The sequence below is a fragment of the Magnolia sinica genome, chromosome 2, assembly GCF_029962835.1.
Source record: "Magnolia sinica isolate HGM2019 chromosome 2, MsV1, whole genome shotgun sequence".
Taxonomy (NCBI): domain Eukaryota; kingdom Viridiplantae; phylum Streptophyta; class Magnoliopsida; order Magnoliales; family Magnoliaceae; genus Magnolia; species Magnolia sinica.
Genome location: NC_080574.1, coordinates 37,585,614 through 37,605,339, shown reverse-complemented (window position 1 = coordinate 37,605,339; position 19,726 = coordinate 37,585,614). Strand labels below are relative to the sequence as shown.

At 42.7% G+C, this 19,726-nt stretch overlaps 1 protein-coding gene and 1 non-coding gene across 5 annotated transcripts in view; both read right to left on the bottom strand.

The window, feature by feature from the left end:
* LOC131236972 (callose synthase 9) overlaps positions 1-3,392 on the bottom strand; it is a 181,408-nt gene extending 178,016 nt beyond the window's left edge. For 3 of the 4 annotated variants that reach the window (XM_058234558.1, XM_058234560.1, XM_058234561.1), the window contains exons 1-2: positions 3,234-3,392; positions 2,297-2,498 (exon numbers count right to left, since the gene is read on the bottom strand). In XM_058234558.1, the coding sequence (XP_058090541.1) occupies positions 2,297-2,495 (199 nt within the window). In that variant the 5' untranslated portion in view covers positions 2,496-2,498; positions 3,234-3,392. Of the gene's footprint in view, positions 1-2,296; positions 2,499-2,989; positions 3,120-3,233 lie in introns of all 4 variants that reach the window. The other variant, XM_058234559.1, reaches the window with a different exon arrangement.
* A 15,736-nt stretch (positions 3,393-19,128) lies between these two features.
* Positions 19,129-19,235, bottom strand: LOC131238086 (small nucleolar RNA R71). The gene has a single exon (XR_009167504.1). It is a non-coding gene; the product is annotated as a small nucleolar RNA R71 (small nucleolar RNA).
* Between the last annotated feature and the right edge of the window lie 491 nt (positions 19,236-19,726).

Here is a 19,726-nt window from a genome sequence, read left to right as displayed (position 1 = left end):
TACCACTATATAGATTCCATGTCTCAAGAAAAGTGTACTTTTTTAGTTCATTAACTTTTACATGTCTTAATTATTATATGCTAGCTGCATTTGTATTATATGAACTCATTTTGGTTACAATTGGAGTGACGTCTTACAACAGCGCATGCTTTTTGGGCCCCATTAAATGAAAATTTATTATTTAATGCATTCTTTTTGTAATTTTTTTATTCCTAAATATGCAAATATGTGTATTTACGCATGCCCTGAAGTTTCACTAAAAAATTCCAGCATTTTCCCCATGTTTTGTCATTTTTCTTCACATGCCCGATTATCGGCGATAACGATATTATATCTTTATCTCCAGTCAGCGAAACTTGTTGCGATACCGAAAACTCGAACACTGGTCGGGTCAAGTCAGCATTGAGTCAAGTCGAGTTGACATTTTTTTCCCTGTGGGAGATGAAGGAGGCGAGGGAGGGAGTGGGGAGAGCGAGAGAGGGGAGAGTGGTGGCCTGGTGGTGGTGGGTGGCTGTCGAGGCTCGGGAGAGGAGGGAGGGAGAAAGGTGGGGTCGGGTGCAGGCATGCGGTGGGTAAGTTAGATTAGGTTACACACACACACACACACACACACACACACACACACACACACTACCCGAACCCGAGTCGGGTTTCGGATCGAGTCAAGTCAATACCAGGCCAGATTTCGAGTCAAGTTGAGTTAATGGGTGACCCGGACTCGACTCGGTTTGAGTTCGAATGGGGCGAAGTCTACTCGGTTAGAATCGACTCGCCCACTCGATTCGGGTCGAGTCAAGTCAATTTTGAACGAGTCGAGTCTGCCGAGTCCACTCGTTCCGTGCCCAGCTCTAAATGCCAAGCAAGATTTAGTCTTTCTCCCGAGCTTGTAGAGAAGGTTGTAAGAGGAAGAATATGAGACCTCTATGAATATTATACTTCCTTGCAAACCTTTGGTTGATTTGGAAAAGAGGGGGAAAAACATGAGGTCCTTTTGTAACAAGGTTGTCTTCCAGGCAAGTGTTCCTTACAACTAGAAACAAAATGATCTTTTTGTGATTCCGGTCACAAGTTCTCGAATCGTAATAGGGAACCTTTTCAGGTTTCTTCAGGCTTTGATTCCCCTCTCTTTGGTGCAGGATATTTTCTCATCAACTCCGCCTTTTTGTTTGGCATTTTCCTTTCAGCTTTCTTATTAATATAATTTTTCCAATCAAAAATAATAATAATAATAATAATAATAATAATACCTTTCAATAGGTGGTCAGTCTGGGAGGAAAGAAACAATAGCGTTTCAACAACAACTCGGCTTCGGTTCAAGCTGTTTGGTGCAGAGCAAAAAATTTGGTTTTTGAATGGGGCGGGCAATGCAAACGGGATAAAAAAAGATGATATGTTATTTCTAGGTTTCTAAGTTTTTTGCTATCTCAGCAAATTTCTTTTCTAGTTTGTATCTTTCCCCTCTTTATATATATATATATATATATATATATATATATATATATATATATATATATATATATATATATATATATATATATATATATATATATATTCCAGTTATCCTTAAAAATAATAATAATAATACCTTTCAAAAAAATAATAATAATAATGGTTGCGATTTTGCTTAAGGCACCTAAAAATTTAAGGGTTTTTTTTTCGAAGGAAAATTTGGACATATTTTACCACTTTGCAGTTTGCACACTCCAGATCAGCATCAAAGACAAGCTGACTCTATGGCTCTAGTGTTACGCTCCTGTGCTTATGACTCTTTAGGCTACTTGGAGCCTGTTAAGCAAGCAGACTACGAGCAACTGGCTACGGAAAGTTCAGGTCATTAGGGACAAAAGTGCAGACGATTTCTTACACATCAAACCCAGCAATTAACAACTGATTAACTCTAACCTAGATTGAGAGTCGATCAACTACCTTGTTGAAGCAAGAAATTAAGGTTCCAAGCAGTACTATGCTGTACCCAACCCCAATGAATATACCCATACTCTTATCAAAAAGATTCGATTTGAACTCCTGCAGTGTTGCTACAATCACCAATTTATTCTGTTCTTCTTTGTCTCCTTAGTCACCCTTGGGTCCAGATTACATAAGGAGACATACTTTAAATCCTTTTATAACAATGGTGCATCCGATGATCATATTTATTTTCATCGAGTATTACCAAATTGGATTCTTCCAGGGCCTATCACTGAAACTGGATGGCACAATCATGAATCACACTTGCATATGATAGACTTATAGGGAACGGTAGTAAAGCAGCAAAAGACGAGATTAAAGGACTTACAGATTCTTGATACATTGGCGTCCTCTTCTTGGATCTCGTCTGCTGCTCTTAGTATTGCATCAATATCCCTATTGCCCAAAGAAGACGGAACGTTTCCGGCAATGCCAGTAGCAGGTCGCCCAGATGCATCCGCCCCAAAACGAACCCTCCGCAAAGCGGCACGTACTAACCGCTCCCAATTGCCTTCAACTCGAGACATTATCTAAACCAGATACAGAGAGTGAGTGAGAGAGAGAGCTCAATGAATGCAAGTAACTACACTCAATAAATGCAAGAAAGGAACAAAATCCAAAGCAATCAATGTAACAGATAAATAACACTAAAAATAGCACAAAATCTATAGAAGGAAATGAAATGCAATTTTGGCAGTCGAGCCAAGCCCTTTTCTAGTAAAGATGACTCAATTAAAAAATGATTTTAAAAAACGGGCAGAATTAGAACTAACACAAAGCTGAAAAGATTCAATATCAATCTGATTTCAACCAAAACAGAAACACTTCCACGACAGATACAATCTGAAACTGAAAGGGAACAACATTAAACTGATTTCAATCAGGAAAAAAAATATATAGAGAGAGAGAGAGAGATCGAAGAAAAAACGCTCTTCCTAGAAAAATCAGACAAGAAACCGCGTTTTCAAGTCAAACGCGTTGGAGAACATAGAAAATCCAAAGAAATGAATGGTATTCTTACCAGAAAAGGGAGGAAAAAACCCCGCCTTTCTCAGAAGAGCTGAAGCTACGGAAAATGAGGTTTTGAATTCATGAAGGGGGAAAACCCTAGAAACCAAAATAGAGACCAACTAGATCCAGATCGAACTAATCTGCAATCAAAGGAATATGGAATCTCGAAAAATCAGGGGAGAAATCGAGCATTTGGAGATGAATCGAGAAAGATTTGAGAGAAATGAGAGAAAGCGAAGAGGGTTTGTTCTTACAAGCAGTCGCTGGTATGGCGATGGAGATATGCGTGTGAAATCCGCAGTTCCCGCGCGCTCGCCTCCTTCGTCGCGACAGCGATCTTCTTCTTAGAAATGGGAAAGCTGAAAGGGGTTTATGCCATTCTACGAAGTGAGGCGGAGGGAAACTGCTTGACTGGCTTTGCCTGATAGTGCCGGTCGCACATGCAAACTACACCCGTATGACCGGTCACCGTTCACCCACGAGAGAGGCCGAGTCACCCGTACGAAGGGAAGCTTTCCAGCTGTGCACCGTGTAGACCGGTTTGCGTAATGAGTAAACTCTGCGTGCCCCTCTGTGATGCATATGTCTGATCCAAGCTGTCCATTCGTTTTATCAGATCATTTAAGATCTTGATCTCAAAGTTGAAGTATATACAAAACTCATGTGGACCACACCACAGTAAACAGAGAGAATTGAACACTCACCGTTGAAAAGTTCTTAGGGCCAATGAAATTCTAGATCAAGCTCATATTTGTGTTTTCCCTTCATCCATGTCCTAGTGACCTTGTGTACACGTTGGATGACAAATAAACATTACTGTAGCCCTAAGAAGGTTCAACGGTGGATATCATTGTGCCCACAGATTTTTATGACATGGTCCACTTGAATTTGGATGTGCTTCAATTTTGGCCCCGCGCCCTAAAATGAGATGATAAAATGGATAGACGGAGTGGATAAGATACATACATCATGGTGGCCCCACAGCGTACTGACTTACTTAGCATGCAACATGCGTCCGCACTAAGTTTGTACACCACGGTGATCTATAGATGCCATTGTTCTGACAGACTTCATCATGGAAGACTATTCCCCGATCTCCCGATTGGAAAACCCTAGTGGTTGAATCTTTGGTCTTTCCTCCATTCAATATAGGTTATCGGTGCATTAGTTCTTAGCCTTGCATTTGCATGCCACAACGATGGAAGGTGGTGGTCATCAGATCAATGGCTTGGATAGACCAAGCATGGCCTCTCACATGGACAAACTCGGTGCACAATGGTAAAGTGCCTCTTAATTGCAAACGAGGACGCGGTCTCCCAGCGAATAAAATGTTACGGCCATTCACGGCCGTTTTAAGAAATTGTGGTGACTTTTCATCAGTACATTTGTCATGATCCAAGTATCAAACGACAGCCCCGCGGAGATGCTCAGTGCGCTTTTATCGTAATAAGTAAACCCTGTTGGCCCACTGTGAATATACGTGGTTTATCCATGCCGTCCATCCATTTTTTCCAGCTCATTTTAACGATTGGGCTGAAAATTAAAGCATACCAAAAGCTGAAATGAACCATACCATGGGGAATAATGAGAATAATAATTTCCACCGTTGTAACCTTCTTATCGCCCACATTAAAGTTTATTTGTCATTTAACCTGTTCATGTGATCACAAAGATATAGATGAAGGGAAAACATAAATATCAGCTTGATGTTTTCCCACAAGTTTTCCAACAGTGGACGTTCAATTCACACCATTTGTTGTGTTGTGGTCCACTTGAGCTTTGAATATGCTTCATTTTAAAAAAATTGAATGGACCACGTGGATAAAATACATAAATCGTGATGGCCCCGTAAAGTTTAATCAATACACAATCTACTTCCAGCCCAAGTCCTCATCAAAACAAATATCTGACCCAAAGGGAAGGCATAAGTATACAACCCCTCCTTAAGAAAGTGCCTAAAACACTAGTTTTATGGCACCCACCACGTTGTATATGAAAAAATCCACTTCGTCTGTCAGGCCATAAGCCCTAAGTTCACTGTACATTGAAATACATCAACTCAGTGAAAAAGTTAAACAAGCCTCACCAATGGGAACAATGTGCGCCTAAAACCTTTTGGTTAACGCATTGTTGCCGACTTGAGTTTTTGATCAGGCTGATTTTGTATATTCCCTTCATCTTAGTGAGTCACATCTGATGAACGAACTTGATGAGAGATAAATAGAGACACACACATGAAGGTGGACCCATGTGCAAACCTAGGATGACATTCCGTTCCCGTCATTTCTTATTGTGTGGGCCACTTGAGTTGTGGATTTGGAAGATTTATAACCCCATGATCTACAATTGAGGAGTGTAGATGATGGAAGGAGTGGATTTCACATATACAACATGGCAGGCTCTAAAGTACTTGGGCACAAGCAAAACAAATACGGGAGAAGATTCTGATCCATTACTACTCAAAATTTCTCTTAATTTGTTGACCTTAGTCATCTAATTTTTCCAATTAAGCATCTAATTTTTCCAATGAAGCACTCACTACTTTAAGCTTACCCATCCATTTTTTAGCAGTTAATTCAACGGTTGGTATTGATTGATTAGTGTCATCTTAGAATTATGCTCCATCCACATTTGTCCCCACAATTTGGATGGCCTAAATAGTAGTGGATGCATGCTAGGTGCAAAGGAGATCAGTCAGTGACATTTAAAAAATGATGATACACAATAATAAGATTTACTAAATCTTATTATGTGACTGTTTGGATCCATTTATTAGTCAACCCAACGAGAGTTGGTAATCCTAGGAGTAAGCCATCTTGAATTGGTGATTCTTGGATCCCAGTCATTTGTTAGGCTGTTTTATTAACATCTTTAGATTATATAAATTGTTAATTCTTAAATTAACTAATTATAGATGTATATTTACCATTTGAATACCGTTCAGGCTTCATGTGAGATGAACAATGGGGACTCATTGCACGTGTGCTAAATAAGCACACGAGTGATAAACTCATAACTAGAGTTATACATGAGTTGAATTGAGTCGAGCTCGCCAAGCTTGAACTTGGCTCGACCAGCAGCCAACCCTAGCTTGGACTTGGACTCAGTCATCAAGCATGAAGGTCCAGCTCGATCCAATTTGGTCAGCAGCTTATGAGAATTCGAGCTAAGTTTGAACTCAGCTTATAAGCCAAGCTCGAGCTTCTGAGTCGAGTTCGAATTTGTCATTTCGATTCGAGTTCGTGCTTTCAGGCTAAGTTCGAGTTTGATATATTAAGTTTGAGTTGAGCTTGAGTTTAATATCAAAATTGAGTTCGAAGTTGAACATGAAACCACAATGCATAAAATACAATTATAATTCATCGTATTACATTGTTCACAACATTAATCTAATACCTATGTGGGAGGAGTGCCTTCTTGGTATATAACTATAATATCTTGCATCATCGTTCAATCCATCCGAGCCGCTATCAAGATTTTCATATACATATTGATTCATCTCTTCTGAATCGGAAAGTGAATAGAGGTTTCATTCATGCTCTTTTATAATTTGAACTATATTTTTTAATTTTTTTTTGTGTGAAGATTTGTAGGTAGTACTCAACGCCTTATAAAATTCATTAAAACGGACGAGAAACTTGGATTTGTTACTCTCTTTTTTTCTTTCTCGTGCTCGATTCTGCTTAAGCATCATGTTGTATTGGAGGATATCGCTGATGTCTATAAGCATATTATATAATACGTTTTAATTCAAGTTGGAATTGCTCTTATTTCAAAGATCTTAATCTACTTTCCTCATCTTTCACTTATGTAGTAAATTTTCATATACAATAAGGTTTGTATTGAGTGGAAGGTTTCTTATTTGAATCTATAAGGACTTGAAAAATATTTTGGATCACATTTGGGGCTTTAGGGCATGGTTTTACATCACCACCCCGACATGCCTAGTGTAACCAAAGCCGATTAGTTTTCTTAACAAACTTTGCCCCATATATAATATTCATTATTTCAAAGCTTGGTGATTCGACTACAGAACCACGGTCCCAAATGTTGGTCGATGGTTTGGTTGATGATATATCTACACTTGAAAAAAAATAATATGTTGATGATTTATTAAAATAAAAATAAATTATTAATATAAGAGCTAAACATAAGCAATATAATAAACAAGAGCAATATGATAAACAAGAGTAAATAATGAATGATGAATAAAAAGTCACACTACACCACTTTTACTCAAATAACATTACATCACATTCATATCTTAACATAATAAAAAGGCATTTATAACCACCTTTATATAGTTGTTATTGCATGTACAATATTGTCATGGCTCTCGACTTCTTCATATTTCTCATTATGAATATTATCTCCCTATATCATACGCAACTAATCCTGTGTACGAATTAATGCTTCAAATATATTTTTTTCCATGTAAGTGAACTTCAATGCTTACTTGCAACCCTACTCCTCATGCTAAATATGAATTCTGATACCACTATTAAAATTAGTATTGATAATATGTCTAAAGTCATCACAGATAATATATATTATTTTTATTTATTGAGTCCCATCTTCCACCATTTCAAAATATTAAAGTTCAAAAACTTTACAATTAGCACTTTCATGTACAATTTTAGCTCTGATTTATTTGTCTAAACTTTTAGAGTCTGTTTGATTTTCCAATTCCTTGGTAAATACCTTGTAAATGGGTAATAATTATTCCCTTAGGTATGTACAACATTCTTCCCAATGCTTAATTTGACCACCTACTTTTTAGATGTAAAAACAGAGAACGGTGTAAAATATTTTAGGGTCCCACCATGATGCATGTCGCTTATCCACATCGTTCATCCATTATGCCAACTGAATTTATGGCATGAGCAAAAAAAGAAAATGAGGCATATCCAAAGCTAAGTAGACCATGCCACGGGAAATAAAAAGAATCGAACACTTACCATTAAAAACTTATTGGGGCCATTGTTTCTTTTGGTGTGGGTCACTTGAGTGTTCGATCTACCTCATTTTTCAGCTCATGCCTTAAAATGTTGTGGTAAAACGGATAGACATAATGGATATATCATATACGTCACAGTGGGGTCCAAAAATTTAAAGTAACTTTTTTTAACCAGTTTTCAATGAAGAAATTCTTATGGATTTTCAAACAGGGTGAAAGGATAATAATTACTCGATTGTAGGGTATTTAGACTAGCTTTGAAAAATCAAACAGCCCTTTATTTCTTACTGTGTTAAATAAGATATACATTCATTGAGCACCTTGTCATCACTTATAAAAGCATTCATAGCTCGAACTTCTTTCAACACCCGTCGAGGATAAACTAATAGCAGACGAATTTACAATTCTCCAAGTCGTGACAAACCTTAGAGGTCACTTTTACCGCCGTTTTAACAAAATAAGTTTTCATAAAAATAATCTCGACCAATCATACATTGCAATAAGAATCAAGAACAACTTATAAGGATACCAACAAATGACTTCATCTCATTACTTTTCAAATTTCATTTGCATACGAATGATCTCTTGTCGTATAAAATCTAAACTATCGCTGGCAAATTTTGTAGGGCTTCATTAATCTTCTAAAGAGACGAAAGAAACAAATTTGCGATTGGATACTTATTTCCAAAAAACCTTCATGTAGTTATAAAAAACTTTGAGAAAATTGTAAACTTTTTTTGCCCTGCTCTAATTATTTGTACTCGGTAACCAAGAATACATGCTGTCACGCACCGCATATTAAGAAAATGTAATCTCTAATTTCATTGTCGTATCTAGCATTTCATAGGTCAAGTTCCAATGTACATATAAATTTAACCTCAATGTTTTTTTATATGACACATTTAAATGTTGAATGATGTCACTCTATGTACTCAATCTACTTCCAGCCCAAGTCCTCATCAAAACAAATATCTGACCCAAAGGGAAGGCATAAGTATACAACCCCTCCTTAAGAAAGTGCCTAAAACACTAGTTTTATGGCACCCACCATGTTGTATATGAAAAAATCCACTTCGTCTGTCAGGCCATAAGCCCTAAGTTCACTGTACATTGAAATACATCAACTCAGTGAAAAAGTTAAACAAGCCTCACCAATGGGAACAATGTGCGCCTAAAACCTTTTGGTTAACGCATTGTTGCCGACTTGAGTTTTTGATCAGGCTGATTTTGTATATTCCCTTCATCTTAGTGAGTCACATCTGATGAACGAACTTGATGAGAGATAAATAGAGACACACACATGAAGGTGGACCCATGTGCAAACCTATGATGACATTCCGTTCCCGTCGTTTCTTATTGTGTGGGCCACTTGAGTTGTGGATTTGGAAGATTTATAACCCCATGATCTACAATTGAGGAGTGTAGATGATGGAAGGAGTGGATTTCACATATACAACATGGTAGGCTCTAAAGTACCTGGGCACAAGCAAAACAAATGCCGGAGAAGATTTTGATCCATTACTACTCAAATTTTCTCTTAATTTGGTGACCTTAATCATCTAATTTTTCCAATTAAGCATCTAAATTTTCCAATGAGACACTCACTACTTTAAGCTTACCCATCCATTTTTTAGCAGTTAATTCAATGGTTGGTATTGATTGATCAGTGTCATCTTAGAATTATGCTCCATCCACATTTGTCCCCACAATTTGGATGGCCTAAATAGTAGTGGATGCATGCTAGGTGCAAAGGAGATCAATTAGCGGCATTTTAAAAATGATAGTACATGTTGGGGGCAAAAATACAAGTCCGAAGACTCGGACTTAATGCCTCGGGACTCGGACTTGATACCTCGGGTCGCCGAAGGATGCGTCAAATCCGAGGCATGGTTCGCTAAACCGAGGCAATGGTTGAGTCGGTTCGAACGACTTATCAGCGTTCCGGGCATGTGTCGGGCGGACCGCCTTGCAAGACCGACCGTCGCTAGGTCAGATCTCATCCCGGATATCTTGGGATAAGATCTCCGACCCCGAAGCTCACGGGATCGGATGATGGCTCAAGATGGGCACGATCCTATCTCCGTGATACCAGGAGAAGATCCCGCGCTCGATATCAGGAGGACCCGAGAAGATCCCGCGCTCAATATCAGGAGGACCCCAGCAGCTATAAAAGGAGGACCCTTGTCACCTTGAGAGGTACGAAACAAATTCCTCCTAAAAACCTTCCAATACTTTGAGACCCCGAGTCCAGGCCTGACTTTGGCATCGGAGGGTCCCCTGCTCGAGCCAGGGTCTCCTTTGTCCTCTTTCTGTGCAGGCATACGAGGGTCTAGGAGGACGAACCAGACATTTGCATCAACAGCTTGGTGCCGTCTGTGGGAACGTACAAAAAGCCATCTCGTATCTCTATACTGATTTCAATGGTGATGACTAGAAGGACGGTCCCAGAAGAAGATTTGAATGAGAATGCGATTACAGGGCCAGCGGGTCCAATCGCGGTTCCCGCAGCCCAGAACCCACCTAACAACCGCCGACGAGGGGCGACCGGAACAAGCAACAATCAGCGGGGTCGCGACGATGGGCGGTTGGACAAGGAGGTTCAGGAAATCCGCTCTGATATGAATACGATGAAGCAGATGCTGGAACGAATGTATCAGCAGCAAATGCAGCCACTCCCGCATCTTCAAGGGGAGACAGCGCGCGTACCGACGGCGGCGGTTGATCCTCAACCTTCTGCGCCGCAGTCTTTCCGGCCGAGCCAACCCCAAGGCGGGTCAGAACCATCTCCAGCGCATTCAGCCAACGCCTCCCTCCCCCCGACTGATCTTCGGCACGAGATAGAACGAAGAAGGCGCAATCGCCCTTCCATGGAAGGCACGGCAGAAAGCAGCGAACCTTGGAAAGCCGACATTCAAAATTTCAAAAAAGAAGTGCGGGAAGAGATGGCAAAAGAGATGGCAGACATAAAGCACGGCCGGAACGTGTATTCAACCGGGTCCGAAGCGAAAGCGTCCCCCTTTGTGGACTCGGTAATGAAAGCCCGATTGCCCGAGAGGTAAGGAGAATGGGCCGAAGAGCTCCCGAAAATTCTTTGGGCCTACCGAACCACTGCTCGAACAGCCACGGGGGAGACTCCGTTTTCACTAGCTTATGGCTCGGAAGTCGTCACTCCCGTTGAAATCGGATTACCTTCGGCTCGAATCACCACATTCAATGTAGAAGCAAACGAAGAACTCCTAGCACTCGGACTCGACCTTCTGGACGAACAAAGGGAAGTGGCACGGCTGCGCACGGAGGCGCGGCAGCGACAAGTGGCTCGGTTCTACAATACCCGAGTTAGGATTAGAAGATTTCGAATGGGAGATATGGTTCTTCGGAAAGTGTTTTCTAACACCAAGGAATTTGGGTCGGGTACACTAGGACCCAATTGGGAAGGGCCCTACATCGTCTCGGGCACTATTAGACCGGGAACGTATCAGCTGGAAGACCTAAACGGACAGCCGTTGCCTCACCCTTGGAACGCTGAACACCTCAAAGTCTACTATCCCTAGTTCCATATTCAACGATTAAAGAAAGGATAAGGCCAAGTCAAATAAGTAAAAATAGGCATTCCTCTTTCATTCCTCAAAACATATGTAAGTACAAAGCAAGTGAATACATCAAAGCAAAAAAAAATACATGTCCAAGGGCCCCGGTAACTGTCCTCATGCACCGGCTTCATCCCCAGCAGTATCTTCAGCAGTGGCGTCCGGGTTCTCGGATCCCGAGGCTGCTCCACCCTCGATTTCTGAAAGGTCAAGGTCAGGGAAGGATTTCTTTATGTCCTTGACGCATTCCAGATATCCGCTTTGGAACAAGCGGTCCCTTTCATCCTCGAACTCCGCCGACTCGAGGAATGCTTGGACGGCTTGGTCCCTAGCCCTCTCGGCCTCCCGAGTCTTCTCGACGGCCTGCTGAATGTGCTCCGCCGCCTCAAGCTTAGCCCGAGCTAAGTCATCCGCGCACGAAGCATGGACTGCTAGAACTCGCTGATTCTCCTCTTCAGCTTTGGAGAGTCGAGCCAGTGCCTGGGCGACCTCTGCCTTCGCTTCGTCCAGGGCTCTTCTGGAGGAAGCCGCCTCTGCCCTCGCGTCTTCAGCAGCTTTCCGGGCAAGGGACGCCTCGCCTGTCAGGACGCCAACCCGGATCTCGGCCTCCCCGCGTCGACCTTCGGCCTCAGACAGAAGAGCCTGCAGCCGATGAGTTGAGGATAGCTCCTTGCTGGCCTTGATTAAGCAAGGAGCGAGTTCAAAAAGCATCCGGGCAGCGTGACTAACGGTCTGCGACGACGGGGCGTTGTAGAGTTTCACGAACTCTCTTTCGCACCCGCGGGCCAGGGCCCAAGGAACCATCCCCGACACCACTTGCTCCAGGATTGACGGCCCCTCCTGGTTCGTCTCCTCCCCTCGGGAGGACGCGGTCCTCGTCTCTCCCTCCCCCCTGGAGGACGCGGCCTCGGTCTCTTCTTCCCGACTCGGCATAGCCGTCTCAACGCGTGCCGAGTCAGGTGCCGCCTGAGGCTCCAAAGCAGCAATCGCCGTCTCTTCCGCCCTTTCGTCCGGGTCGGGAATCAGACGGAAGGAGCAGAAGAGGTCGCTGGCTCTTTCTCCTTCCATAGCACCCTTTGCCTTTTCTGCGGCCGAGGCTCCGAAAGAAGAACCGACCGCGGAGGAGCCTTCAACCTCGTAACTGGCCTGAGGGCAGGACGAGCGCAGTGGTCGGTGTGGATTTGTCTAAATCAGGCCCCACATACAAGATCCGTATAAAAAAAAAAAAAAAAACAACAACTAACCCATGGACGTTCTGCTGCTGTCAGCGTCCCCTGGACGCTGCAGTAAGCAGCGTCCTTTCCCAATTACCTGTAACTTCCGAGTCCAGACCTGCAAGATGAAGGCGTTCCGGCTGTAGAAGCACCTTCCAAGACCTGTCTCTCGGATCCAACGACCTCAACTCTTTGATCCGAGCCGAGGCAGCAGTACCGAGCTTCGGCCGCTTCTTTGGAATATCTGCCAAACACAAGCTCGTCAGACTCAGAATATTACAAAAACAAAAAAGAGGAAGGGGGCGAGAGGGAGAGAAGACCCAAGTCACCTGCTCTTTGGAACGCCCGAGGGACACGAGCCTCGTAGGACTCGGACTCATCCGTCTCCCAGCGACCACATGCCCAAAACCAACGCTCTCTCCAGTGTTTGTTGGAAGTGGGAGGGTCGGTTATCAGGGAACCGCCTCCGCCTCGCCAAGCAGCGAAGACGTAGAAGCCGGGGTAGTTCGGATTTACCCGCACTTGATACAGGTGGAGAAATTCGTCGACTGTAAGTGGTGGCTGTTCCATCTCAGCCCACAACACTGCACATCCGAGTAAGTTCCTCCACCCATTCGGGACTATCTGCCCCGGGGCAATCTTTATGCGAGACAAAACTCCCCGGACTATGGTCTGAAGGGGCAGACGCAAGCCGCATTGCATCGACACTTGGTAAATCGCGACTGCCCCGGCAGGAGGGTGATCCGGTAAATCATTCGACGGGGAAGATAGGTGATGACCGACTCGGGAATATGGTACCCGACTCGGATTCTGTCCAAGTCCGTCTCAGTCAAGACTGAGGGAACCGGACCGCTTAAATCTTCCCCCGATCCTTCTTCAGATTCGGCCTGCGCCGACTCACAAACAGGAGCAAGATCAGGGGTCCCTTTGGCGATTAAAATTTCATCTTCTTCCTCCTCATCCTCCTCCATATCCCTTGGCAAGTTAGGCCTTCCCGGGAGGGTTAATAGAGACGACCCGCCCCGAGAAGGAACGACGGAAGCTGGACGCTCCGCCGAGCTTCGGTGACTCTCTCCGGTAGACAAGCAGCGTTGGCGTCCACTGCTATCTCCGTCAGTAAGGAAGGCGATTCCGCAACGTTCCAAAAACGTTGCGCTTCGCCTTCGTCTCCGGAAGCTCCCCCCTGGGGACTTTGAGAACTCCTATCCGCCATTATTACCAAATAAAGAGGAAGGAGAAACTCACCTGAGGGAGAAAGGAAAACGGAGATGGCGGAAAGAGGCACCGACGGTAAAGAGAAAGAAAAGGAAGGAGACGAAAGGCTATGTAAACCCTAAAGAAAATACGGAGCGGGAATGGCAAGAGCAGTAAAAGTTTAAAGTGCGGGGCCCCTGACGTTATATAAGGTCGCCATACGGCGGAGACAATTAATGAGGAAATGATTCGACGCCTGCATCGATTCCCTCGCTCGACACGTGGCGCACGTCAACTGGCAACAATAATACCTTCGCTACGTGTCCAATCCTCATTGGCGGGATGTGTGATTTGACGACCGACGGCGCACGATGTCAGGAGCTGAACCGTCCCCCATCAAAGGCCTCATGGAATGCATTTAATGATCACGACTCATCTCGGACTGAGTTACGAACCGACTCCAAACTCGCTACTCCTCGGTGTCACATGAAACACACGGAGTAAGGCTTCTTATGGGGGCAAAAATTGACGTCCGGAGACTGGGACTGAATGCCTCGGGACTTGGACTGGATACCTCGGGTTCTGAAGGATGCGTGCCAATCCGAGGCAATTCGCTAAACCGAGGCAAAAAGAGGTTAACGACTTATAGGGGTTAGGGCATGTGTCGGGCGGGTCGCCTTGCAACCCCCACCGTTCGCTACCACATCTCATCCGGATATCTTGGGATAACATCTCATCCCAAATCAAGAGATCGGATGATGGCTCAAGATGGGCACCATCCTATCTACGTGATACCGAGAAGATCCCGCGATCGATATCGGGAGAACCCGAAAGATCCCGCGCTGGAAATCGGGAGGACCCGAAGTGCCTATAAAAGGAGGACCCTTGTCACCTTGGAGAGGTACGAAACAAATTCCTCCTAAAAACCTTCCAATACTTTGAGGTCCAGTCAGGTTCCAAACTTGGCATAGGAGGGTCCTGCAAGAGAAGGGAAAGGTTTTCACCTCCGATCTCATACAAGGGTCCAGGAGGACGAACCAGACAATTGCATCAACAGTACACAATAATAAAAATTATTTATTATGTGACCGTTTGGATCCATTTATTAGTCAACCCAACGAGAGTTGCTAATCCTAGGAGTAAGCCATCTTGAATTGGTGATTCTTGGATCCCAATCGTTTGTTAGGTTGTCTTATTAACATCTTTAAATTATATAAATTGTTAATTCTTAAATTGACTAATTATAGATGTTTATTTACCATTTGAATACCGTTCAGGTTTCATGTGAGATGAACAATGGGGACTCATCGCACGTGTGCTAAATAAGCACATGAGTGATAAACTCATAACTAGAGTTGTACACGAGTTGAACTGAGTTGAGTTCGCCAAGCTTGAACTCGACTTGACCAGCAGTCAACCCTAGCTCGGACTTGGACTCGGTCATCGAGCATGAAGGTCTAGCTTGATCCAATTTGGTCAGCAGCTTAAGACAATTCGAGTCAGGTTTGAACTCAGCTTATAAGCCAAGCTCGAGCTTATGAGTCGAGTTCGAATTTGTCATTTCGATTCGAGTTCGTGCTTTTGAGCCAAGTTCGAGTTTGATATATTAAGTTTGAGTTGAGCTTGAGTTTAATATCAAAATTGAGTTCGAAGTTGAACATAAAACCGTAATGCATAAAATACAATTATAATTTACTATATTACATTGTTCACAACATTAATCTAATACCTATGTGGGAGGAGTGCCTTCCTGATATATAACTATAATATCTTACATCGTTATTCAATCCATCCGAGCCGCTATCAAGATTTTCATATACATACTGATTCATCTCTTCTGAATCGGAAAGTGAATAGAGGTTTCATTCATGCTCTTTTATAATTTGAACTATATTTTTTAATTTTTCTTTGTGTGAAGATTTGTAAGTAGTACTCAACGCCTTATAAAATTCATTAAGACGGGTGAGAAACTTAGATTTATTACTCTTATTCTTTTTGTTGCTCGTGCTCGTCAAATTTTAGCCATTGGATCCCTCTGCAAGTGGCCCAACGCTCAGAGCAGCCCGTAAATCATTGATTTTGGGTCCACCTGAGATCTAGATATGCCTAAAATTTGGTCTCGACCCATTATCTGAGGAGACAAAACGGATGAACGGAGCGGATTTCCGGGATCCATCATCATGAACTCCAAATGAGTTGGACGTGCGTATAGTGTACAAGCACGTGAGCTGCACTGGACCAGCCAGTCCGGTCAAACCACTTGCGACCCGTCTCCCTCTCTCTTCTGCGGAAAAAACGGACAGCGTCTTTACACTGTCCGTCCGTTTTTCGTTAGTGGGCCCCACACAGCAGTTCTTCGAAGGATCCGAGCCGTTCATGAGACTCACACCGCCAATCTTACTCAGGCCTAGGTGGATAAAAATTAAAAAGACTTTGGAGATCCGTTTTTTATCATTAAAACGGACGATAGACGGTGGAAGAGAAACATCGGTGAACCACACCAACACTCGACAAAAACCAGCCCTTCCTGACTGAAATTTCGTCACGCGTCTAATGGACGGCATGGATTCCTCCGTCGACGTCAATAATGGGCCCCACTGAGAGTCCAGCGGAGATCCGTCCGCAGGCTCTGTTTTCGCACAGCGAAGAGCCCGGCCGCTGCGGGCCACTTTGCAAGCATGGACAGAATCGGTCCGTCCATCTGGACCGTCCAAATAAATCTCCAGGTGTGGCCGACCAGGTTCAAGAGGACTGAACGGTTTAGATAGTCCAATCGGTCCGTTCAGAGCGCGAAAACGCGGGTGGAGTTCGACAGCAAGCTTCCGGCTGGGAATCATCTTCTGGCTGCGTATAATCTCCGCAGGGAGTGCAGAAATCCGCCCGGACGACAGTTCTATATAAGTAAAAACGGAAAAAGAAAGAAGAGGAGGTCGTCTTTGGTTGGGAAGAAGGATTCAAGGAAGAGAAACGGAGAGAGAAAGGGAGCAGGGACGGTGGTCTTTTGGCACGTTGGCTACTGGATGTCGGCAGGGGAGTGCTGGAGCAGAGGCCGTGGTCTTTTTAGCAGGAGGGCTGAACGTGAGAGAAAGAGAAAGAGAAGAAAAGTTGTTTCTTCTTTTCCTACTTAAATTTCTGGCTATGTTTCCTTTCTTCCTTTTCTTTTGTTTATTTGTTTATTTTAGCCTATTCATGTGTGGTTAAACCCCTTAGCTAGGGATAAGGGGTGAAGCTTGTGGCGTGATGGGGTTGATCATACGGCCTGGATGTATGTGATGAACTGACGATGATTCTAGTGTGATTGAATGGAATGTTTTCAAGTTTTTTTATGATTTATTGTGACTTAAATTACAATATATTTGCGATGGCTTTGCGCATGTCCATTCCCTTATTGTGACTATGCGGTTGGGAAACTCTGTTGTCCACCATTGCCCCTTGGACATGGTTGGATGATGGAACTCTTCCTGACATTCATACATCACTCAGATTGGCTGTGAATTGATTTGATTTTGTTGTTTGCTTTGTCTCATGGGCATAGTTTTGTGATGGAATCCATTCTAATTCATATACCTTTCATCTCTTGAAAACCAGATCAAGTAAGTTCAGTTTAAATTCCATAATTCTTGATGCAGGCATAATTTCTCCCTGATCTCTACAAGTGGATCCTCTGAATCCCTAGTTTCTTTCTCTGAATTCCTTAAAGTTTTAGATAATTACTCCACAATTATTTCTTAAATTCTATTTGGTTTAGATCACATCTTAGTCTAGTTCTAGTTTTACTTGGTTCCAGATAACGTACAGGTATCAGTCCCTGTGGATTCGACCTCGGTCTTACCGAGTTTATTACTACATCACAACCCTGCACTTGGGGTGTGAACAAGTTTTTGGCGCCGTTGCCGGGGACTGACGGTTACGATTCTCTGAAATTAATTGGTTTTAGGATTAGTTTAAGATTAGGATTTTACTAACCTTAGTTTTTATTTATTTTTATTTGAGTTCAAAACTAACTTGTTTCCTGTTTTATAGGATCTTGACATAAGTTTCTCAATTGGTAATTCCTTCCTAATCTCTCTACTTTTTCCTATTTTTAGAATTAGGGTTTAAATTTTAGAAATTTTCTAATTCTAGTATCCTCCCTTCTGTAGGAAATAGTTTATTTTTAGAAATTAGGTTATTTCTTTCCCTTTTTAGAAATTAACTTTCTATTTTTATTTTAGTAACTTTCTAATTCTAACTCTCTTAGAATCTAATTTGTTTCCTAATTATTTTTAGAATTTTTGTTTAGAAACTAACCTTCCTATTTTGTAGGCCTTTAAGATAGAAATCTCTAATTCGGTACACTCCTTCTCTACTTCTTATTTTTCAGTTCTCTTTTAGTAATTTATTTTCTAGTTTAGACTTTCCTAATTTATTTTAGAAGTTTTCACTTTCTTTTAGAAATCAGTTTACTGCTACCTTTCTTTTAAAGGATTGTTCTTCTCCTGTTTAGAATCTAACTTATTTTTGTTTTATTTTGCAGGTCCTTAACTTAGAGGCTTCAATTTGGTAATTTCTTTCCAAACTCTCCCTCTCTTTCTTTTTAGATTTTCTTTTCCTTTCTTAGGATTAGGCTTTGAATTTGATTGAGGGCTGCGAGTGTTTCATGCCCAAGTGGGCCCGTGACAACACTCGACGTCTCTTGACTGAAGGAGGATTGGTTGAGGGGTTGACTATCCATCGCAGGACTAGACACCGCTCGAAATCCCCTGAGTTAACTGAAGTTATGGCTGAAGACCAACCTCCTCTACTTCCACCCAGGGTGGAGGATACCCAAGATGAGAATGAGGCGCAACAGGCACCCCCGCCTCGTACTCTACGAGATTATCTACAACCGGCGGGAGTGAGTACGCCCTCATGCATAATTTTTCCTGAAAACACAGGATAAATGGACATCAAGCCAGGAGTTATCCAACTCCTTCCCAAATTCCATGGACTTGAATCAGAAAGTCCATATTTACATTTGAAAGAGTTCGATGAGATTATGGCTACTTTATGTTTTCCTAATGTATCTGAGGATACAATTAGGCTGAAACTCTTTCCTTTTTCCTTAAAAGAGAAAGCTAAGACGTGGTTACATTCACTGCGTCCTAGATCCATTGGCACATGGAACGACATGCAAAGGGAATTCATAAAAAAATTCTCCCCACATCATAAAACGATTACCCTCAGAAAAGCAATCATGAACTTTGCCCAAAAGGAAGATGAAACATTCTTCCAATGTTGGGAAAGGTTCAAAGATTTGGTCAGTTCATGCCCACAACACGGATTTGAAACGTGGCGCATTACAAGTTTTTTCTATGATGGACTGACATCTTCCATGCGCCAAATGGTCGAGACAATGTGTAATGGAGAGTTCATCAACAAAGATGTTGACGAGGTATGGGATTACCTCGATAGTCTCGCTAAAAAAACACAATCATGAGACTATTACCCAATGGCGTACACCACGTTTAGGCCGACTCAATTAAAGGAGAAAGGTGGATTATATCTCTTGAAAGAAGATGATGATCTCAAGTGTAAAGTGACTACGCTCATAAGGAAAGTTGAGGCCATGGAAGGAAAGAAGGATAAGGTCAATGAAATTGTTTGCGGCATCTGTGATTGCAACATTCACACAACTGAAAACTGTCCTACAATACCTGCCTTTCGAGGAGTGTTGAATAAACAAGCCAATGCCGTAAATAACTATTAAAGACCTTTTACTGGACCTAACTCCAATACATACAATCTTGGCTGGAAAAATCATCCAAACTTTAGTT